At 48.3% G+C, this 22,749-nt stretch overlaps 6 protein-coding genes and 1 non-coding gene across 7 annotated transcripts; 5 read left to right on the top strand and 2 right to left on the bottom strand.

Moving 5' to 3' along the window:
* Positions 1-2,182: 2,182 nt before the first annotated feature.
* F9C07_3108 (kinase-like domain-containing protein) lies at positions 2,183-3,743 on the top strand (the record flags this gene model as incomplete). The annotated part of the gene is made up of 5 exons (XM_041289550.1): positions 2,183-2,311; positions 2,367-2,436; positions 2,492-2,640; positions 2,691-3,096; positions 3,160-3,743. The coding sequence occupies 5 exons, from the start codon at positions 2,183-2,185 to the stop codon at positions 3,741-3,743; spliced, it is 1,338 nt and encodes a 445-aa protein (XP_041142579.1).
* Positions 3,744-6,193: 2,450 nt separating this feature from the next.
* F9C07_3109 (uncharacterized protein) lies at positions 6,194-6,683 on the top strand (the record flags this gene model as incomplete). Its single annotated transcript, XM_071511057.1, has 3 exons — positions 6,194-6,302; positions 6,405-6,519; positions 6,609-6,683. The coding sequence occupies exons 1-3, from the start codon at positions 6,298-6,300 to the stop codon at positions 6,681-6,683; spliced, it is 195 nt and encodes a 64-aa protein (XP_071363718.1). The 5' UTR covers positions 6,194-6,297.
* Positions 6,684-12,958: 6,275 nt separating this feature from the next.
* rgsA (regulator of G protein signaling domain protein RgsD) lies at positions 12,959-14,053 on the top strand (the record flags this gene model as incomplete). Its single annotated transcript, XM_041284661.1, has 1 exon — positions 12,959-14,053. The coding sequence occupies one exon, from the start codon at positions 12,959-12,961 to the stop codon at positions 14,051-14,053; it is 1,095 nt and encodes a 364-aa protein (XP_041142577.1).
* A 989-nt stretch (positions 14,054-15,042) lies between these two features.
* On the top strand, positions 15,043-15,114 carry F9C07_t21. The gene has a single exon. It is a non-coding gene; the product is annotated as a tRNA-Gln (tRNA).
* A 284-nt stretch (positions 15,115-15,398) lies between these two features.
* F9C07_2054243 (vitamin B6 photo-protection and homoeostasis-domain-containing protein) lies at positions 15,399-17,162 on the bottom strand (the record flags this gene model as incomplete). Its single annotated transcript, XM_071508565.1, has 7 exons — positions 15,399-15,968; positions 16,053-16,199; positions 16,252-16,296; positions 16,351-16,691; positions 16,751-16,814; positions 16,945-16,957; positions 17,029-17,162. The coding sequence occupies 7 exons, from the start codon at positions 17,160-17,162 to the stop codon at positions 15,399-15,401; spliced, it is 1,314 nt and encodes a 437-aa protein (XP_071363717.1).
* A 249-nt stretch (positions 17,163-17,411) lies between these two features.
* On the top strand, positions 17,412-20,302 carry F9C07_1216766 (uncharacterized protein). The gene is made up of 3 exons (XM_041284660.2): positions 17,412-19,413; positions 19,471-20,046; positions 20,112-20,302. The coding sequence occupies exon 1, from the start codon at positions 17,939-17,941 to the stop codon at positions 19,181-19,183; it is 1,245 nt and encodes a 414-aa protein (XP_041142575.1). The 5' UTR covers positions 17,412-17,938; the 3' UTR covers positions 19,184-19,413; positions 19,471-20,046; positions 20,112-20,302.
* Positions 20,303-21,316: 1,014 nt separating this feature from the next.
* On the bottom strand, positions 21,317-21,752 carry F9C07_3113 (uncharacterized protein; the record flags this gene model as incomplete). The annotated part of the gene is made up of 2 exons (XM_041289558.1): positions 21,317-21,603; positions 21,677-21,752. The coding sequence occupies 2 exons, from the start codon at positions 21,750-21,752 to the stop codon at positions 21,317-21,319; spliced, it is 363 nt and encodes a 120-aa protein (XP_041142574.1).
* Positions 21,753-22,749: the final 997 nt, after the last annotated feature.

Here is a 22,749-nt window from a genome sequence, read left to right as displayed (position 1 = left end):
AAGCAATGAACTAGTCGTCGTTTTAGTCCGCGTCTGCCGACGACTGCTTTGAGTAGGAGCTGGTTGACAGCTAGCATTGTGATCTCCGTACCTGGCTTTAAAAAAAATTAACACATGTATGTTGTCCTGCAGCTATAGACTTTGAGGTTAAAGCGAGGGACAATCCGCTCTCGTTAGATGTACGGAGTATGCACCTGGATTGTTCGCTTATCTTGTAGGTATGGATATTTATTTATGGGGAAGGGGTGGTCCTCCGTGGTACAGTACAGTACGAAGTTGAGGTACTACCTTTGGGTAGGGGGCCGAACGACGATGGGAAATGAAAAGCCAATCAATGACCCTCCCCAATTGAACTCTGAAAGGTTTGTTGTAAGGTAAGGTATGTATTATATCACGGGTATCATACGGGAATTTTACCCTGCACATGGCCGAGGATCATTTACTTAGTAGTAAAAGGTACATAGGCCGACAGGGTATTACGGAAATGAAAAAAAAAAAAAACCAAAAGAGTAACCATAGTAACAGTTGGAACCTGCGCATATCCACATGGGTCTCCTTACACAATGAATGTCTCTCAATTGAAATCTTCTATTGATCTGGGTTCCCCAGATTCATGTAACATTTCCACCCCAGGTAATGGACGTCTTGATCCTTGGGTATCTACGATGGGGAAGCACGCGACGAACAATGACTGGAACAATTGTTCCTGGATCGTATACATACATACATCCATTCCCATGTATTCGAGCTAATCCCTCCCCGTTTGGAATCTTAGCTGCCAGTCTGGCCAGAACGACCCCGAAATCCACTTACTATCTCCCTAGGAAGTTAGTGTCCGGGCTTCAACCGTTCATCGCCCAACAGCCCGAGCGCTAAGGGAGCCACTAAGACAGTCCAGTGACTCCAGTCCCTGTACTAGGGCGAGTCGAGGTCCCATACGGAATTCCCTGTTTTCCTTGTTCCTCCTGGCGATGTCTTGATTTCGCAGTTCTTCAGATGCTGATGACGTTTTTCCTGGTGTACACTCCGTAGGTCCTGTTCGAAATTGTATTCCCTGTACTTGGTAGATGTATGGTGCCTAGTATATACTATGACAACGATTGAGGGATCTCTGAAAATTACCACGGTTCTCCCCTAAAGGATCTTCAGAGATTATGTTTCCGCTAGTCAATACCGACACTGCCTTTCCCATACGCGCTAACCCTCAAGGCAGGCAGCCGGGTAATGTATGGAAGTTGAATGGTACCTCAGCCTTCAGGTACGGAACGAAGTCGACGGACCAGTGACAAGTCGCCCGCTCGTCGTCCAACCATCGCCTTCCCTCCCTCTTGACTTTCCTCCTCTTTCCGCCTCATTTTTTCTTTTTTTTGTTCCTAATTTTTCCCTCTCCCCGTAGGCTCAGGTGTCCATACCACTGGTGTGTTCCCTATTCACCTAAAGTCCGTTCTATCCACTCATAGTTCCCCATCGCTCCCCATTCCCTCGTCCTCCATTACTCTTTGGAACCTCACCCTTCTTCCTTCCCCTTCCCTTCTCCGTTCTCCCAATCCTTTCAAACCACTGCTCAGTGCGGTTAATCGTACTGCGACGCAGTTGGTGAGTACCAGGGAGTAATTCTCACTTTTTAATTATTTTCCTTTTTCTTTCCTCTTTTTGCCTTCCTCGACCGAACCCACTTTTTTTCTTTTTACGATCCTCCCTTTTCCACAGCGCACCTTAAACTGTCAACCTGCAGCTCCGACTGTCGGCCTACCGGAGATAATTGCCTGTACTTCACTTCCGTGACTTTTCCCCCATCAACCGCTTCCAAAGGGTATACAATTATCTCTTCGCCTGATACTATCAGTGCGACTTCTTCGGATAGCCGTCGATTTGCCTCCGCCCGTTGCCCCCGTCTTGTTGTGCCGGTTCCAGCATACATCAAACTCGTGAATGAATGGTCTAGATTGCAAACAGGCTTTCTGTGAGCCTCTCCTCCCTTTCTTTTGCTTCCAATGCAAATAATCATCCCATTCCGGTCGATCGGTGTTAATCGACGTTCCCCTTGTTACCTTGCTGACTGTTTCGATCTATTCGCAGACTAGTCTTTCACGTGCCGAGCCTGCGGATCGAGTCTCCTGACCCAACTGTCCCTTGGTGAAATCAGCCTTCCGCTTACCGTCACCCAATACCCATTGCAACCATGTCATCGTCGTCGTCCAACGTGGTGGGTGTCCACTACAGGGTGGGAAAGAAAATTGGTGAAGGATCGTTCGGTGTAATCTTTGAGGGCACGAACCTTTTGAATAATCAGCAAGTGGCCATCAAATTCGTGCGTGCACCGTCTCGATGGAGGAGCTGGAGATCCGACATACTGACAAACCCAGGAACCACGGAAAAGTGATGCACCACAACTCCGCGATGAGTATCGGACATACAAGATTTTGGTCGGATGTCGTAAGTACTGAACGAGTATACTCATAATAGAAGACGTGGTTCTGATTGAACGCAGCGGGCATTCCCAATGTCTATTACTTCGGCCAGGAGGGTCTACATAACATCTTGGTTATCGACCTACTTGGTCCGAGTCTTGAGGATCTTTTCGATCACTGTAATCGTCGCTTCTCGACAAAGACAGTTGTGATGGTGGCTAAGCAGATGGTGCGTGTACCGACTATCTTATATGCATAATGTCTAACAGTTATCTTCAGCTCTCTCGCGTCCAAACGATTCACGAGAAAAATCTGATCTACCGTGATATCAAGCCCGACAACTTCCTCATCGGCCGCCCTAATTCCAAGGCCGCCAACGTCATTCATGTCGTCGACTTTGGTATGGCCAAGCAATACCGTGATCCAAAAACGAAGCAACACATCCCTTATCGTGAGCGAAAGTCGCTGTCCGGTACAGCCCGCTACATGAGTATCAACACCCACCTGGGCCGGGAGCAGTCCCGGAGAGATGACCTGGAAGCTTTGGGTCACGTTTTCATGTACTTCTTGAGAGGAGGTCTGCCATGGCAAGGGCTGAAAGCCGCGACGAACAAGCAGAAGTACGAGAAGATTGGCGAGAAGAAACAAACTACTGCGATCAAGGACCTGTGCGAAGGATTTCCTGGTATTATTCACCGATATTTTTCCCTTCTGCTTTAGCACAGTCATGCTGACCGTTGAACTCTAGAAGAGTTTACGAAGTACCTCACTTATGTCCGCAACCTTGGGTTCGAAGACACACCTGATTACGACTACTTGAGGGACTTGCTCACGCAAGCCCTGAAAAATGCAGGAGAGGTCGAAGACGGCGAATATGACTGGATGAAGCTCAACAACGGAAGAGGATGGGAGTACAAGTCGTACTCGTCCCAGCAGCATCTCCACAACAATGCACTTCCCAATTCGTCTGCTCGTGAGCTCCATGCTCAGCAGCTACGCAGCAGCCAGAGGCCCGGTGTGACAGCAGACCGTTTAAACGCCGCGCAGCCCCCGCCCCCTTCTCCGGCGAAGCCGGGAGCGGGGAAGACGCGCGAGCGGCAAAACGTCCAAGGCGGGATGCCACCGAAGCGCCAGAGCGGGGGGATGGAAACTACACCGACGGTGTCCACTCAGGCACAGTTCCAGAACTCGAACGCAAATATTCCGGGTCGCATGGGAAGCCCAGCCAACCCGACGAAGAATAGCCAGCAAGGCCCGGGCGCTCAAGGGATCAATGAGCCGCAGCCCACTTTCGTTCAGAAAGTGATGAAAGCATTATGCTGCGGTAGGTGACCACGCTGATGCTCAGGTGTCATGCCATTTCGCTTATGCAGCTTTCCAGGTTGATACCCGGTTGAGCACAGGGAATGTAATTCTACATCATGTTGGCTTTCGACTTTCTTTCGTTCTTTCTTGTCTTCGCGCTCCTGGGAGGGTTGAAAGACAGCATGCAATTATACTCTGTTATAAACCAGACGCCCCCCATCTCCTTGGACCAAGCTTGGAAGGCTTTTGCAGACACTGCTGGCAGATGAGCACAAGATGGATAGGGGCGGGTATATTGTTTTCCTTATTCTTCTGTCAACGATGGAATGGGTTTCGGATCGAGCACACCGCTCGCCCGTCCGGTTTCATCTCGACGCTGCAAAAGTAATACAGCTCGAAGCAGACCGGTCACGAATGGAGCGACCCTCATTCCACACCTCTACGTCTCATCACACTCGTCATCTTCGACACTCTTTTCATGGTGCTATGGCTCGGAACGGCGAATTTTGCGATTATTCTGCTTTGTGCGATTTCCTTTTCTTTTTTCCCTTTCTCGCATTCTGGCGTGTGAGCCATTTAATACTAGATTCTTGTGTCTCAGATTACATATCGTTGCCCTGCCCTCATCCCTTTTCCGACCATCTCGACCTCTTTCACCTCTCGCCGTCTCTATGCTCTCAGTTCATTGTGGCTGGTTCTTCGATGGTAATATTAATGACGTGGCGGAAGGGCGTTTGGCATCTGATGGAAGAGTCCTCGCGCTTCAACCAGCAGTGACCTATTTACAAAGCATTTAAGACTATAAATGTTTGAATATGCCCCATGGGATACGTCGCAGGACAAATGGGTCCATCGGTCAAGGAGTTTACGTGGAAGCAGCCTGTGGCTGTTTGATTTCCTTTTCTTTTGTTGTTCTCTTTCTTTTCTGCTGCTTTTGTTTCTTGTCTGCGTACGTTCTGTGTCTTATCTGCAGGGGATCATTCAGATGTAGCCTCATTGGTTGGATTTGTACTTGTCTATACCTTTGCCATTGTGAGCAAAAAGCCAAAACAAGGAGTGGATTGATCAACTATGACCCAATCCCATGCCCCTTAGACGAGATCGATGTGCTTTACTGCCGATCTTGTCGCACTCGCCAGTCGGGTTGTTGCAGGATCGAAGGGAGCCAGAGAGGCAACGTCTTGTATCATTCCGTTCCTCGTTAAATCTACTGTTTGTTTCAATATGTGTTTGAGCAGCGAGTTGATCGTGTGGGTTCAAGATAGCATTCTTTGATTTGTTGCATTGGGGCTGATCCGCTCTGCCAGTGTATAAGACAGACTATGATAGCGTAGAGTAATTATACCAAACAAGTGATGTTCAATTCAGTTACCCGCTCGGCTGACGGGGCCAGTCATTTCAAGTAGTTGAATATGAAGCAAATATCTGTAATCCTATTGGATGTTACTCCAGTATCAACAAGACTCGTGCATGATCAGTGACAGGTTGCAGACCGCGGCCTGCCGAATCTAGTGGCAACGCCATGGACATGGATCTGAAGGGTGGTATCTCAGCGCAGCACTAAGAGTGGCATCCCTGTCCCTGTCCCTGTCACTCCAGGATGGGCTGTTAGCACCGGGATTAGTCTGCCGTGCTGCAGAAACGTTGCTTGGGGATGACCATTGGTTGACAGGTGCAGATCGTCCCGAGTCCTTCATTCGCGTCTGAGTCTGCTGGCCTGATTGCTTGACATCTTCACGTCATTGGAGACGGGAAGGAATGAGGTATGAGGTATGCGGTGGGACATGAATGCCGTCCTCCAATGGGTTCGGTTCACCTTTGCAACACCGGCCTTGCCTGACTTCCTGGCCATCTGTAAGTATTTCAATCTGGCTGAGGGGGATGTGCCTTCAGTCTGACGATTATTCATGCATGTAACCTCAGATGGATAGAGATATGTATGAAGCATCCCCGTCTCTTGAGAGTAGCAGGAGTAGTACCATGCTCATTCGCTGGACTGTGCTGTGCAGAAGGATCTCCTTCATCTGGTAATCTGTCTCTCTCGTCGGCCAGTTCCGTCACAGGATGAATAGGATTAATTATCCATCCTCTCGGTGGGTACTCATTAAACGGACTGGGATCAGAATCATGGGGTCCCCATTATTCCCCTCTTCGTTTGTTCTAAACTCCCCACAGTCCTAGTCTAGACTCGAGGAGTCGTTTTTCCCTTTGTAGGACCAATGATGTGAGCCATCATGTATCCGCTGCTAACGAAGTGGTCCTGTACTTATCTTGATTGAGAAGGTCCGTTACTGGTCGATTGGAGTCACCAGCACGAATTATGGAGTCCAAGGTAGATTACTAACGGCTTTAGCGTAACTATCGTCCCTTAGGCACTTTTTTAAACATCATGCCACAACATTCTGAGACTGGTCTCTCTCGTGTTTCTGGCTGGTCCCCCCCCCCTCTCCTGGTTAACCGTGGATTTGCCGGCCCTTAGGGTATTGATGTCACGAGGGACTGGCCTATCTTGCGTGGACTCTTGAAACCCTCATCTGTTGATCATTTAGTCATCGTGTGGAGAGAGAGAGGGAGAGAGCAAATGATGTCCGTGTACTTAAGTTGATGGTGTACGGAACGGAGAAATTGCCGATCAGTTGATGATCGCGTGGTGAGTGTTTTCCATTCTCCCATACTTCTTTCTCGTAGGGAAATTAGGGGAGATACCTATGTACACCGGGGGACTGCCTTATATCCCATTCTCGCGATCAATGCGCAACGGGCACGAACATCCACACCATTCCAGAAAGAACTCGTCTACACCGTTAGTTCTCCGTTGTCCGCCAACTGTTTCCAACGTGTTCTTTTGATTCGCGACCCCATGACACGTGGATGTGATACGTTGTTTAGTAGGATCCTGACTTGGGGGAGAGCTTTTGGAACAGTTGCAAGCGACTAAACCTTCTTCTGTCGGGGCTTGATTGGTAGCGATGCGCTGGAGTTCTCTCACTAGCTCTTTTGATAGCTCCTATGCAGTATGCATGTACCTTAGGTAGTGTCGGGAGGAGTAGCTTGTCCATGCGTCTTTTATTTTCTTTGCTTTTTTTTTTTTTTTTTTTTTTTTTTTTTTTTTTTTTGCTATCTATATTATGCTGTAGGTGTCTCTACGAGGGGACTGAACACTAGAGATTATTATTAGACGAACTATAAGTCATGATAATACGGAGTACTTCATAAGTCAATCTCCGTCATTGGATACATATTCTTATTCCATCCCACCACTACTGTACCAAACCCTCACCCAAGCACAAATAGCGACCAGAAAAAAAAAAAAATAAAAATAAAATAAAGGGACTATAACCGAGTCAGTGACACCCGGCTAAGGCTTGAACCAAATTAGCGATTGCGTACACCGTCCTCGATATCTCGCAAGAAGACACCCGAATCTCTCGATAGCCCAGATAAAAGACTAAGGCCGATCCACTGCGAACTAAACAAAGAGATAGTTAGATACCTGAGATAGTTGCTTTCGCGCTTTTCCGCTACCCATTGGGGGTCCCCACTCCGGTTCCTCGGAAAACTAAACTGCCTCCATCTTTTTGGACTTCGTATTATCAATTTGTCCCAATGATAAGGTCATATCTTTTCACGTTGTGTGGAATGGGTCTATTGGGTTTGTAGGTTCGTTTACTAGAGTAAAGTAGTGTAATATCACAGTTGCTCTTACTTTATCCGGAGTATAGCCGCACTAATCCCAATAGACGGATAGATCCATTTGATTGAAATTCAATTTCTGTAGCGAGTAAAAAAAAAAGGAAAAAAAAAAAAAAGAAACTGGGAATCAGGCTCGAGGTGGATACATATTACTCTATCGAACTATACTCTGTATACTAGTAGCGGCATAGCCCGACCAGCGATCAGAGCCTTAATTTTTGCCACAGTTCGATTTGATTTTTTTTTTCTCTTCTCTGTGGGGGCTCGGGACGAGAAGTTGGATATTTGAAAGTTGTTAGATAGTGGAGCTCAGCAACGACGATATCGGGCAGAGCAATCTCTATCTATAGACGCCGGTGAGCACCGTTGGTGTCGGGCGGTTCCTTGTTGGTTCGTCAGGTTGCTATGGCAGTTGATGATCTGGTTCAATGGCTGGTTTGAGTGATGCTGTACGGAGTACATAGTTGTCGATACTGTTGATGTGTCGGGAGAAATAGGGATGGCTGGTTTATATCAGAATGACGGTCATCCTGGCCAAGTCATATTGTTTTCTATAATTAATGTTGTGATGAGAGGCAAAGTTTTAATAGAAAAATTTTCGCAAAGGAATTCGCCTTCAATGCCCATTCAAAGATTAGTTCCAGGTACTTGAAGGGTTACACAGGGGACATACAACTATCGAAGTGGCGTTGAAGAACAACTCGAAGGCTTCCATAGATGTTCTAGAATCCGAGAATTTTTCACCGCATCTGACCGTGCTGAGCCTTGTGGCTTTATCTGCTTGGCCCCCGTTGTCTGACACCTGTAGGGCACTCACGGAAGAAAACGGAATGCCCGAGTGATTGCATTCCCTTGCGGAAAAAGACCAGACTTTCCCGAATTTTGTCTGACTCGGTTTGCCACTTGAAACGGATTCTAATTCAAATTTTTTTTCTTAATTGTGGTCCTGGGTGGTTCCCTCCATATTCTTATTCGGGACTGGATTCGTTATGATCTGCAGATGTACAGGGACGACTCTTTTTTTTTTTTTTTTTTTTGGTTGCACGGCAGACTGTCTATGACGTGATGTTATCTCATCCTACCCATTTCTATATTCTGTATTCCGTACCACGTCCCGTCTGGGTCCCTCTTTAATGGTTCGTTGAACAGATTATGGAGGGGAACATCTTGCAAGGGATGGCAGATCTTGTGCGTCCTTGTGTCTGTTGTGTTACTATCGTTTTGTAGATGGTCCACTGTCTCTGCGATGGGATTGGCCGGATTTCATTCATTCCATCGAGAAAGAATGGTGTAGGACAATACCTCACCTTTTAACCCCCCCCACGACGCGCAATCCATTGAACCCTGGGATGAGGGGAATATCTGCACGCTGTGTGTGTAGAGTAGTACTTACTTCGGAGGAGTTGATACTATACGGATATGATCTAGGAACTTGAAGCTACCTGTCAGATAGGTCTTGCCCAAAGCAGTTAGAAGCTCCAGTCCGAGCCCATGGATCTTGCCAAGAACGTAATAATGGAAGCGGTCCAACAAGCTTCTCGACCGAACAAAGAAATCTCATGATCCCGAAGCAAACACAACACACACGTTGCCTTGGCCGCTTTCCTTTTTTTTTTTTTTCCCTCATAGGGACGTGTGCTCGGGTGCGTGAAAGTGAAGGTGGGGGTGGTAACACGAAGCGCGAAGGACCCTGTGGCATTCGCTGGATTCCTCGCCAACGAAAGGACCACGCGGGTTAAGAGTTATGTACACGCAAGCCACCCCCCCTCTCTGACTGGTGAAGGTTGACCACGTACTTGAACGGGCCGAAGCCCTCTCTGATTAGTGGATCACTTGAGATTCCCTTCCAAGGTTGCGTCGCTTTGCCCTTACTGTCAAACTGGGGCAATCCTGCATTCTTTGGAATTCTTTTTGCCTTCGTTGATGTTCTGGAAATGGAATTTTCTTTTTTTTTCTTTGGGCAAGCTTATCTATCCTAACCCAGAGGTCGGGAAATTCATCATCACGACCGTTCTCGGTGAATCAATTGGAAATATGTTTTCTTTCTATTTGTCTTTTTTGACTCAACCACACAACGACACATAGACAGCTTTCTGCATGTCTGCACACTCCTTGCAGAAATATTTGGGGTAGCTAACTGCAGGCAGGGATGCTGACTGGTGCTACCGTCATCAAACAAACGCCAGAATGGAGTCGAGCAAAGAGCCGGAGGTTACGTGATGAGTGGACGGGATTTGATGGGGGGAAATGGCAAATGCACCTTGACACCTTCTTTCTTTGTTTTCTTGGCCCCTCGCCCTCAAATCACTCCACAAACCTCTTCGGGGGCTTGCAGATGAGAGCGAGATCCACACCATCACGACGCGCCTTGCCGGTTGAGAATGAACAGCACTAAAAAGCCTGAGCTCCCTGACTTCCTTTCACACACCCAGTTTAGCCTTCCCGGGTCAGGCTGCACTACTACTGTTGAAGGTAACACCCCCTTGCCTCCAGGCTGCCGTATGGAGTCGAATGGCTGCACTGCCTTCTTGGCATTCCTGCAGATCCTGACGTGGGTGGTCCAATCATCGCCCGATGCTCCGCTCTGCACCACCACCCGTCAGGCCGTCTTGCGCCTTCAGAGCATCACGACGGAGACGGGTTCCCTGACTTGGGATTCGAGAAGTCCTTTGACTTTCTTTCCCTCGAGGTTATCACCGGGTAATACAATACAATGTGCACACGTCGGGATTGAGGTCCCAGAGGTTTGGAAATCTTCAAGAGGCGCCGCCATGCTACCATGTGTCCGCGAGGATGGGAAAACACGTCGTGATGGAAAGCTAATGTAGGTGATCTTGGATTGTAGACTAGGTAGCAGTGTTTAAACTTAAGCTGTCATAGGCCCATGGCTATAGACAGGGTAGTTGAGAAGTTACCATGTCCGGAGGTGCATACCTCTCCAGCAGTATGTACAGTATGTACTGTACCATCTTGACAGGGAATCCTTCATACCCAAATGCATAGAAAAAGAATCGAAGAATGTCTCGTTTTCTTTTTTTTTTTTTGTTTTTTCTTTCTTTCTTTTTGATTTATTTACTTTTACTTTTAATTTTATTATCCGCCGGTGCTAAATTAGAATAAAAAACCCATTGAGTCCAGACACCACGAGGCTTGTCGCCACAACGGGAATTGTTCTAAAACATTATAAGCCAAAAGCTCCTGCATCAGGTGCTCGTCTTACAAAAAGCAACAGTTCTAGTCCTGTAGGGTCCGAAAGTCTTGAATTTTCCCTTTTCGAAAACCCGCCCCCCGGAGATTTATCATGGTATCATAGTGATATGAGATTTGTTGTATGATCGATTACTACGCGGTGCATGCAGATTTCCATAACATCCTCACCCATCCCTCCATACAGACTTCCATACCTACAGCAAAAAGAGATATATCACTCCCTCCTTCCTGCTCGAGGGAATTCTTTACCTTTTTCCATAGCCTTCGACCTGCAGCATTTTGTCATTGCAAGCGCTTTACATTGCAGAATTTTTCCCCCTCGGCTTTCCCTTACTTCAAAGGTTCCTTCTTTGGATGTTCTGTTGCGGAACGTCGCATTGAGTCAGTGTTGTGGTGAGTTGATGTTTTTTTTTTTTTTACTTTTTTTTTTGTTTATTTTTAAAAATTCCCTTATTTTCCCTGGTTCCATTCCGATTTTGGAAGTTTTCATTCCCCCTTTCGTAGGGGATTTCCTTTCTTTTTCTAGTCCACATTCCTCGAATGTGTCATGCCTGGAAGGAATGGAAGGTTCGGCAGCACGTAGTGTGGTAGAAGGATGATAGAGAGAGAGAGAGAGACGAACTTGAGAAACAGGCGCCAGACTCCACTTTGGAATCGATGGGGATTTCTTTTTCTTTTTCTTTTTTTTTTTTTTTTTTAATCTTCCCTCCAGTGCCTCCACCATCACCATAACTACGACACTAGATGCTGTGTTGCAAGTTGCGACTCGCAAGAGGATCCACCCTTTTTCCTTTTTTTTTTTTTATCTTTTTCTTTTTTCTTTTTCTGCCTCCACTTTCCTTTCCCAGGATTGACTTCCAGGACGGAGATCAATTTCGATCCTCCACTGACACACACGATCCATTCTCACGATTCTCCACCACAAGGGCATCCAGATCCTGTTTCTGTTTGGGAGAGAGGAGAGAGTGAGAGTCACGACTCAAAAGACTCCAAAGTCTTTTCTTCTATTTCCCTATGAGACGATTTGAGAGCATCGCATACCTCTGATATGACGTGATCTGCCCTGTTGGAAGCCTGCGTGTACCATCAATCCTTCGTTCATTAGTTTGATTTGCTTTGGCCCCAATTCTTCTTCTGCCTCTTCTTCGTTGATCTTTCTTTCATATCGATCTATATTCAATCGATACGATTTTCTTCGATCGCTGTCCCTTTTTTCTTTCCTTTCCCTCTCTCTTTGACTCTCTATCTTCTGCCGTCCTTCCTTTTCAGGCAGGAAACTAGAAACCCACCAAACAAAGGTTAGTGAGCGTGTGCCCTCTCAGTCTCTCTCTCATTGGCATCATCGCGCGGGTCAAATCCTGGGATCTGAGTGGCTCTCTATCTCCGCAAACCTCGACCTGATAGGCCAAGCGCTTGATCGACCGGGAAGTTAGTCGTCTGTGATTTGTGGCGGAAATACACGCCTGTGGGTTCGCATCCTTTGGCTCGTCTCCTCAACCGACCAACGTGGATGCTGTGTCTGGAACTCTGGGACCCTCTTTCTCGCCCACTCTCTGTGTCTTGTACCTGTGGGCCCAAACCACACATACACCACATCCCCCCCCCCCCCCCCCCCCGGTTGCTCGACGCTTCCGTGCAGGATTCTGAACTCTGGAAGGGCTTCTGATCCGCAGCATCACATCACCCTGTCCACCTTCCCGCCTGCCTCGTTTCTTATTATTTGAGAACCACTCAACCTCCCCTTATCTTCTCTTTTTCCTTACTTTCTCTCTTCTCCCCGGTGTCGTCATCATTATCCTTCTTTGTGTGTGTATACTGGGTGTCTGACTGTTTTGCCTTTTGTCTTTTGTCTTCATTTTAGACTCTCCCAAGAACTCCTTACATGTTACATCCATATCTCGGCTACGGCACACGACTAATCAGTCCTTTTCCTCGATAGCAGATCTCACCCTTCGTTCACTGAGATCTCTGGCGCGTCCCTCCCCCACACTTATCTTGGTCCTATTTTAATTCCAGCGTCCCTCATCCCTCCCGACGCTGTCTCCGAACGCCCCGAATCGGCTTCTTTCGTTACACATCCCGTCTCCACGGCTTCTCACATCCCCGCCGGTTCTCATTGGCAAGCGCCTGCTCCGGCTGAGTCAACCTAGGCTGAAACCTCCCCCCTCGCCATTGACCCGTCATTTCCGGTCAGGGACACAAGCCCTATCAGTACCTGCAAAGCCGTGAGGAACAAACCGTGGGCTCTCCCCGAATCTCGAATCATCCCAAACTGGGGAGGAATCAGGGTGGCTCAACGTACTTTGAAACGTTCCAAAAAACCTCGCACGCTGTACGCGATGCTTAAAAAGAAGACTCTATACCCCCCTCTCCACTTCTGGCACAGTACTCCTACATCCACTCCTGAACTCTCTCCCACATCATCGTCTTCGGACAGTGAGTCAGACGAGGACATGGACCTATCTGGTTCACGTCCGTTGAGTCTGACCGTTCCGGCGGGTGCATTTTGTCCCATGCGTCCAACCTTGGATGAGGTGCTAGCAAACACCGCCCCCGCTCCGTACACCCTCAGTGCTTTTATGGCCTACCTTTCCCAAAACCACTGCCTGGAAACGTTGGAATTCACCCTCGAAGCGAAACGGTACCGGGAAACGTACGAGGCACTCAGCCAGCAATTGGGTGAATACCCGATCGGCACCGAATGTCCGGAAAGCCAACATCTGCGGATGCTTTGGCAGCGACTTCTGACGGCCTACATCATGCCCGGATCCCCCCGCGAGATCAATGTCTCCAGTGAAGTCCGCGACGATATCCTTCGACAGGCTAACTCGACCACCCCCCCGCTGCCCGAGACCCTCGATGCCGCCGTGAAACTCGTTCACGAATTGATGGAAGAGTCGATCTTCTTGCCCTTTCTGAATGCCCACTCCGCTAGCGCCCAGGTTGTACCGCTGGCAGAGCCGCTATTTCCGCAGGAGGATGGGGTAACGGTGGTTGCCGGGCCGGGTCTCGATGAACACGCCATGAAGCGCGCCCGTTCGAAGGGACGGCGACTGTCCCCACGATCTTCGAAAGATTTTGGTTCTCCGACTTACTCGTCCAGCCACTCCGGCCGCTCAAACTTCTCCCTCAGTGCCATGACTTCTATGGGCAAATCCAGCCACCGGCATTCCAGTCACACTTCGAGCGGCAGTGGTGACTGCTCGGCTGGCCTGACGGACGACTCTGGCAGTCTACAATCCATGAGCACCAGCGAACCGATGACTCCCCCGACGACGCCTCCATCCAGTGATGCCCACGGTCTGCATCTGGCTCACAGCCCGAAGCAGCGCACCGATAACCCATGGAAGAAAATGGGGATGAAACTGGGCTTCAAGAAGCGTTCGACTACCGGGAGCTCGGGGAGCAATAAACTGTCTGGCACGGACGAATGACTCGCCATGTGTCACTTCATTCAACATCTCTTCCACCTGATCTGTGCCTGTGGCACTACACTACGACCGACATCTACATCGCGGGGTTAGTGGTCATAGTAACCCCTAAACCCCCCCCACTATCTTTTCCCCCCTTTCAACATGTGATAGAACGACACGACCTGGTTTGCATTTTTTTGAACTGCATCCGATGATTGATTTCTTGGTTATTGAGCCTCATTCGCATTGACTTGGACATGAGTTGACGGTGTAATGCATGGTGCATTGGTTTATTTTGGGAGCATTGTCATAGCAGGCGTTTTGTGTGATTATGCAGTGAGCGAGCATTTCCTTTGTTATGTTTCAAAATCAGATAGAATATGGTCCCAAAACGGATGGGCGGTCATTTGTGAGGCGTTACTGTGTTGGTTTCTCCGGGCGATTGGGGATTTTCGCCCTTTGTTTAATTTTGACGCATACCTGCTATTGTTATGTCCGGCATGATTGTTGGCTGCATCGGACTGGCTGCATTATCTACACTCTTCCATGTATGACTTAGCATTGACATTTAACGAGAGATACCCATGGGTTCTTTGAGCAACCTTATTTTTCACATTGTATGTGCAAGAAACTATCTAAACACTAGTCATGAGGACTACTCCACATCCTGCAGACCTTAAACAGATGCCTTGATTAAAGCAAACTCCTGCCACAACCTTGAAAGATATCAGCCTGCCAACCTTAAACGCGAGCAAGAAGTCAAGTCACCTCCGTATTCCTTACATGTTCTAGTCACGGATGCAAGTAATCGCCAAGTATGGGACGGGTTATTTTCAAGTCACCTACCGCCATGCACTGTCGTCACCAGGTACAGATGAAGATCCACAACTTATTGTCCGGACCTGGGGAAACACACTCTGTCGATCACTGTAAGATGGAATTGGATGTAGCTGTACAAGGTTAAACTTTAGCTGTAGATTATAATAAGAGACATCCTTCCATCAACCAGCGGTTGTGTAGTGTAATGGTTAGCACCCAGGATTCTGATTCCTGTAATCCCGGTTCGATCCCGGGCACGACCTTTCCTTTTTATCTTTTTGTCTTTGCCTATCCTGAGTGATGGTGTTGGTCACTCTTGTGCTTGTTATGTATCTTCTTTTGAATTAATATGTTGGGGTTTCGTGGTGGTCGGGTGGTTTCTATCTAGGTTTGGTATGAGGAGTCTCATTTGGATGTATTTTCTTTTGTAGTTTGTGCTTTGCGTGCTGAATGGCTTGTATAGGGATCATGACTGTGTGTGATGTTGAGGTCTGCACATGGAGAATAATGGATGGAATATATATTTCTACCGGTTTATATATGGTAGTTAAGTACAAGCAATCCGCCGTCCAGACCTTGTCTCTAATGCAGCAACGTTCAGATCCCATCCTGCCTCTGTTAGAGCTGACATGTACTGATCCGTCCGAGAGCCATCGTTTAGGAAAGTCAATGTCTTGGAGATCGTGTCCATGATATACTCTATCTCCTGTGTCCGCATCTCCTTTGCGGACGAGCATAGCACTCGTGCAGCCAGTAATACGTGCATCCAGGCTTTTAGCTGCGTTTGGGTCGTGCTACTCGTCTTCAGGAGGATTCTTGCGTCCCAGGATTGGCGGTTACGGTGCAGGAATAACAGGTAGTCTTCTGATTTAAAGAGGGAGGAAAGGTCGGACATGGGGGTTGATGTTTTGAGGGAGCCGGATCCCGTGCGTGTCGAGGATGGGGCGAGGAATTGTTCGAGTGAGACTCCGATACGGCAGGTGCCTAGTTTGTGTTGTGTTGATGGGGCAGAGACCCATCTTAGGATGCCGTCCGTCTCGAAGATCTTCTCTTGCTTGGAGACTTGGGCTGGGGTTGGTATCTGCCATTGTTTCTGGGATTGTGTTGCTTTGCTATGCTTGGGGGTTGGGTGAGTTTCGTGGGTGGGATTGAAGTTCGCAATGTCAAGGTCCGTGTCGGAGTTTAGTAGTGTTGAGAAGACGATGTTTGCTCGTTGTCGGTTTAGACTGGTCATCTGCACGGAGCGGACAGCCGCGTAATTGAGACTCAGATGCATGGTAAGAAGCATCACTAGTGAGATCCAGGTTGCGGTGTAGCTCGTAACCCGAGATACGACGAAGGATCCAACCTGCGCTTCGTCAGCCTGGCACCGCGCAAGGGAATGTTGAAACAAATCTTACCAGCATCCCAATAAGGGAAATGATAGTTTCTTGGGACGAGTCTTTCTGGGAAGGAAATCAGTGCTTGGTATAGCCTTAAACAAGATGAGCGAAACGTACGGCGTTGACTTCTGCGAGATTCCCCCACCGAGAGAAATGCGCACTCAGACTCGCCTTGGAGCTTCCTCCTGCAACGCCACACAGAGCTCGTAACACACCTGCTGTGCTGAGAACCGTCACCCGACCAAATCCTGCTGGGATCATCGGGGAAAGACAGTCCAGAATCATGGCAGCATCGTTGAAAACATCGGCAGCAAGGCGGTACATTTTACATTCTGGCTCCAGAGCAGTGCCAACCCTATGCGCAAACAGAATGGTTGAAATTCGGCCAGATGTGTCTTGAAGAATGTGAAGCAGAAGGGCAGCTGTCGGGGAAGCATCCGCATTGCCCACTCCAACACCTGTTTGATGACCGTTAATAAAGCCGCCGTAGTCCTTGACGAAGGGGCAATATCATCACCTTGTAGTACTGCCCTCGAAGACAGGAGGCCGGCAATAGAACTACTGAACGCTTGGAGCGAGTCCTTGAGCGTTAATGAGTTAGTCACGCTCGTGATCCGTTGTTTGGTGAAAAGACACCGTTGAGGAGACATATTCAGACCCGCTGTTGGCTACGAGGTAATCACGAATGGCTATAAACAATGTGACACTTACAAAGATTTGGTACCTGCAATTCATATCAGCGGTGCTCATATTATAATTGCACATAGAAAATGATCAGGGTACGAAATAACCTACGGAACATAATCATCACTGACACTGTGGGGGTATCCAGCAGGGAGAAACACCTCGACCAGGAGGCTTGTGAGAGAGGATAGAGACCATGATTGGGGCTTGGAGGAGGGGTGCTGTACGTTGTCAATTGAGTGCATAATACAATGTTCGGTGTTGGCATAGAATGAGATATCCCAGGCAGTTCAATGGAGTCATATAATTCTATAAAGGGTGGTGGTGATAGTATTCATGGGAACGTGGGATTGATTTTCCATTGAACTTGAGGTGCTCTCGAGTCCACTATACATCCAACGTCTATACAGATAACTGAAATTCAAATTAAACAAAAAATAGATACATACTATCACATCCAGTCGCCCTGTGGGCTTGCTATTATTCTTATCATGATGGGAGAGATGCGTCGACTGATCCACAACTCCAGAGTAGATGTAAGTAGCAGTAGGGTTGTTGACCTCGTCCACTTCAGTGAAAGTGATTGTGTCGTTGGCATCTGAAGCCATGCTTGATCTCTTGACTCAGATATTGACTGGAAAGGAACCGATGCGATTAGATGTTGTTAAGTAGTGGTTGAGGCTTGTATGTCATTTAGGAAACGTGGTTGCTCCTTAGTCATCTTCTGAGCCCTTAGTTAACTAACTTATGCTCAAATTAAAACTGACCACGAACGTGCAAAACTCTTTTTGCAATTGATTAGACTGTTTTAGGGATAGATTGGAATGGATTTGGTTTTCTCACGAGTATGGGTCCTTGAGCTCGGTAGAAATCTCTACCTCCATGTCGGAGGCCAATGAAGGATATGCAAAGACTGAGCCTGCTGGAACACGGCAAGGACTCGCTACACCTATATATCCGTTCACAAATCATCCAATCTGTCAATCCTCTTCTTCTTTGAACATTCATTCAACCTGTCTACATGTCTTTCCCCATAGGTGCTGGAGAGACCAACCTCTTCGGTATAAACGCAGACAGGACTCCTTTAACCCTAGACGAGTCGACTCGCACCCTCTATAAGCGCGCCATATCCGACCCCTTCTCACTAACAGATCAAGAACGCCGACTTGTCACTCATCGCCCCCTACCAGAGGAGGAAAACACCCTGTGTCAAAATGCCTGCGGGCTGTCCATGGACGAGCTAATCGCCAAAGCCATCAACAGCAATAATAACGACAACAACAATAATGACCTTAGCCTCGGCCTGAGCAATGAAGAGGCTAGGCTCCTAACGGCCGGCGTAGTCCAAGGACAATCGGGCCGCATCCTGTCCGAGGTGGCGCGCCTCAGTCCCGAAGATCGGGAGCTCAAGGCTCGAGCTATGGAGGCGGCGAGGACGGAGGATGTCCGGGCTGCTATAGAGGTGGCGCAGAGGGTTCGGCAGCGATGGACAGCGGTGCAACTGGCGGCGGCGAAGGCGCTGAGCAATGACGATATTAGGAATATTCAGGTTGCGATGAAGGTTCCTTGGCAGGAGCACGAACTGCAATCCAGTTCAACTTCAGCGGGCGATTCTAGTTCAGGTGGTCAGAACCCCGGTGAAGCGGGGGCTCGCTTCGGTCTTGTGGCATTCTACCAGAAAGAAGAAGAAGAAGGAGGAGGAGGAGGAGGAGGAGGAGGAGGAGTAGATCGTCTTTCGGAGTATAAATCCCAGATCGGAACGGCTATTTACCATGGATTACACTATTCAGTCTCGCTGATCAAGGACGAGACGAGAAACCGGTTCACCTTGCACTGGGTGGTTGTTCCAGGTAGCCATAATAACGACTTGGACCCGAGTGCACTACGGACCAGATTTAGTACAATGCTCGCAAATAATGAGATTCCAATCGGCTTTCGACGCGACGCCTTCCTCTATGTGGATAAGGAGGCGTTCGACTCGCGTGAGACAGCAAGGCCGTATCTCTGGTTAGCTGAGCCCGAATCTAAGCCTGAATATGAGACTGGGACTACTACTGGAGCTCAACCTGGGGTTTTACCACCTCTTAAAGTCGATATTAAGCATATCGCCCCCACATTGTTTGCGCGACTGGTCCAGCGCGATCTCCAGGGCGAGGCGAGACGGAAGCCCTATCGTTATACGTCAGAGCTGAGCAGGTTGCATGCGGCCACGGATGCAACCAGGGAAGGAGATGGGATCTGGCCGCCACCTTCTCGACTCCAGTAGTTGTAACTGCGCAGAGCTCATCATAAACTACCGTGGTTAGGGAATGTTATCTTCATTAGAGTACTAATTCTTGAAACGTGTACAGTGTTGTCTTCCTAAGGTTATTCGCTAGACCAAAGCTAAAGATGACCTCCAATGAAGCCTGATATTGTATCGGGGAGTGCTTGGATGAAGACGACGTGAAAAGATACAGTACCTCTGCTTTTAGGGAGCGAATATCAGAATATGAGGTATGGGTCTCTGAAGCACTAAAGGGGATTATTGCGCACTTGGTGATGTGATATCAGCGACTACTACAGCGAGGTATCATACTGCGTCCATCAGTGATGAATCGGGCTATATTCACCTATTTTTCACTCAACACAGCCCTGTATTAAGTAAAGTGATTTCCAAAGCGTTACAGAGACTGCTATCCTTATTAGCAATAAGCGTAGAGTGCCATCCCAATGAGCTCTGAGTGATATAACTGCAATGAACCACATAATAGATGTGCTGAGTTGTGTGAGGTTCAAGTCATAATCCCATTGACTTTAACCCTACCTACCAAAGGTAAAGGCTCCGTCCTAGGCTCTTATAAGTGAGGACCAGACTAAATGAATATAAGCATCAAACAGCCAGGAGCTTAGATATCTAACTCAACTCACTGAGCTCCCCTACTTTCTATTTCCCTTGATCATCTCCTTCGCTTGACCTTTTTCTCCATTTCATAACCCAAGGCACCAAGCATATTCCCCAATATCAATCCCTCGATACCACCATCTGTTTTCTTCAAACATTACCACAGATTCTTACCTTACAGGGTGGATCCTTACACGATGGAGGTCACCGTCCACTATGGCCACAAGGAATATAATGTGGGACGAGTATGACAGCGACCTAATAGCTGATATCCGTTGAACTAGTGCTAACGCTTCATATTCGCCCTTAGTTCCTCGAGACGCAGAAAGTTTCTGATGTGATCGGAGCAGCAAAATCTTTGCTAAAACTTCCTGATCACCCCGCACCGTACCTCACCAGCAAAGGGTGCCTATTAGCCCCGAGATACCTGTATCTGATCGATGGCGCTTCGAGGTACTTAGAATATCTTACACAAGCGAAGATTTTAGAATCGCCTGTAAAGTATTGATGGCCTCACACACGGAACTTGATCGCGATTTCCCTCCAATATCTAGCCGATGGTGGGATACCGGTCAAGGTCAACGGAGTGGTCGGGTTTCTAGAGCCTATGGTCGATATGGATGCTTTATTTTGAAAGCAGACAGGAATGCTCTGTCAATCGTGGCCTGTGGACCTTTGGTCTTATGTTCAGCCTCGGGCTATTCAACGAATCAACTCGAAATCGATTTGAGACCTAAGAGTTTGCAGGAAGATCACATTGGCATCGTGCGGGATATGGGGAAGTAGCTAGAGGATATTTATTCAACCACAACCTGACGAGTACATTGAAGTTGGGATGGAAGGCGAAAGGAAATGCAAGCGTTTTACTGCTATTCTATTTGGCTACGTCGTGGGGTTGATTAGTGGACCCTAATGCACTGTCGAACACGCCATTAGGACTAGCCTATTCGCATAGTTCTATGAAATGGAAGATATTTGAAAGTTTTGGAGTTATTGGAATCTATGATTTAAGAATCCATCTAACACTTTGTCCTCCTTGAGGACCAAAGTCTTAGCAACAAATGAAACCATCTATGCACGAATGTTTGTAAACCTGAACATTCCGCAACCCGACGTCAAGACGATAACACCCCATATACCACGCCAGAAAAAATAAAAACCGCTAAGGAAGAAGTAACAACCACCAGCGCCATGGTACGAATAAATGATATCAAAGAAAAATAGCAGGGGTCGGCCCGAGATTCCCCTGATGTAGATTCTCCTGGACCCATCAGGTGCAAAGCTTCCCACCCCCGTCGACTAATGATGTTAGGGTCCACGACGACGTGAGATTAACCCAGCCCCACGGGCTATCCGGATGTTCTTCGTATCGCATCGAAGACATCGGAGAGCTACTTGCGTCGTGTCTCCGTTCAACAGTGACCCTCCAAACAAGCGAGTACCCCAATCATCTCACTTTTATCGTTGTAATCGTCTTCATTGCATCATCCCTCATTCATGTACACAAAAGAGGGCTTAAGCGAAGAGACTAGCACCACCGGTCTCGATAGCTTCAATCTCAGCCTGGCTCCACGGAAGACGCTGGAACCGAGGAGGGAGCTCGGCACGGTCGAAGTATTCTCCCTGCTTGGGCTGAACGGGGCCCAGAGAGGAGCCCGAGCTACGGCCGATCGCGCCCTCAACGAACGAGCCACGGCTCAGAGGGCCGTGCTGCTGGGCCTTGACACGGTAAGCAGCGAACGAGTCGGGGAGGGCGCCTGAAGGAGAGGCGGGGTGAGGGCGAGGAGTGTGGTCAATAGATTCTGGATGGATTTGCGTTAGTCTCGGCTCAATTGCTCTTTTTACCCGCGATTGGGAAGGGATAGAGGCACATACGAGGCACCGAGCGACGGCCAAGGAACCGAATAAGAGGAGTCCGGGCAGCGGAGCGGAGAGCAGCAGTGGCGTGCATTTTGAATATATGGTGTAAGAGAGAGATCAAGATTGTTCAGAAGGAAAAAATTTTGGTTGAGGCGAAGAGATTGCGCGAGAATTGGGGGGTTCCGCTATTGCCCGACGCGACCAAGATAGGTAATTATTAAAGTTGTGCCGTTGAGTATAATCTAATTTTGACAGTCTCCTGGAATTGTCTTCGAAAAGGTCTCGGAGATGCAACGAGAGTATTATATACAGTGGTCGAAAGACTGGAAGACTGGACGCGAGGGTGAAGAGAAAAAGAGAAGAGGAAAGTGGGAGGACAAAGGAGGGAGGAGGAGTAGAAAAAGGCTTGGGAGAGCGTTCGGCGTCGGAGCGGAAGCGAGGGCAGAATTAGCGTAGTACCGGAGCGCAGGTGTAATTGATAAGCTCCTTGGTGGTCCGGAGAAGGATTACTGTAGGAAATTAGTAGGTCGTATGGTAATTTTTGACTCGGAGTTACCAGAGGAATACCGACAATGCGTGGTTCCCTCTATGTACCACGGCTTCCGTCGTGTACCGACTAGTAAGGTACGGCGTACTATACTTACTAATCCATGTACATGGTCACATCCATCCCATACTCCGTACATACCTCGATTGCCGACAGAAAAAGAGACTAAGGGCTTCCTTCCCCAAACTAAAACCGGTGGGATGACCTGCCAATGACAGAAGATCATTCGGCGATGATCTCAAATCATGCAATAGTCGGTCGTTGATAATCTTCCTTCCCCAGAACACTATTGCCTCTCGGGTCCGATCTTTTCCCAAGCCGTCGTGCCGGTGAAGCCGTTTTTTCGTCCCTGACAGGTGCTCAGTGACCTAAGCTTATGCAACTCCTCATGAACCCTGCACCGTCGGCGATACATCTTGCGCCTCCATCTTCCCCTCATCAGACCACATTCCTCGATTATTTATCTCTGACGCTCTCGGAACTCGTTCCCCGCACCCCGAGGAAAAGGCCTTGCAGCTTACCAGTTCACCTCTGTGACTAG

Source organism: Aspergillus flavus, chromosome 2, assembly GCF_009017415.1.
Source record: "Aspergillus flavus chromosome 2, complete sequence".
Taxonomy (NCBI): domain Eukaryota; kingdom Fungi; phylum Ascomycota; class Eurotiomycetes; order Eurotiales; family Aspergillaceae; genus Aspergillus; species Aspergillus flavus.
Note: the sequence above shows the minus strand (reverse complement) of the source record. Positions and strands in the feature narration are given on the sequence as shown.

What these genes read in the sequence shown, in the direction of transcription:
- F9C07_1216766 (XM_041284660.2), top strand. Translation starts at nt 17,939, where the DNA reads ATGTCTTTCCCCATAGGTGCTGGAGAGACCAACCTCTTCGGTATAAAC.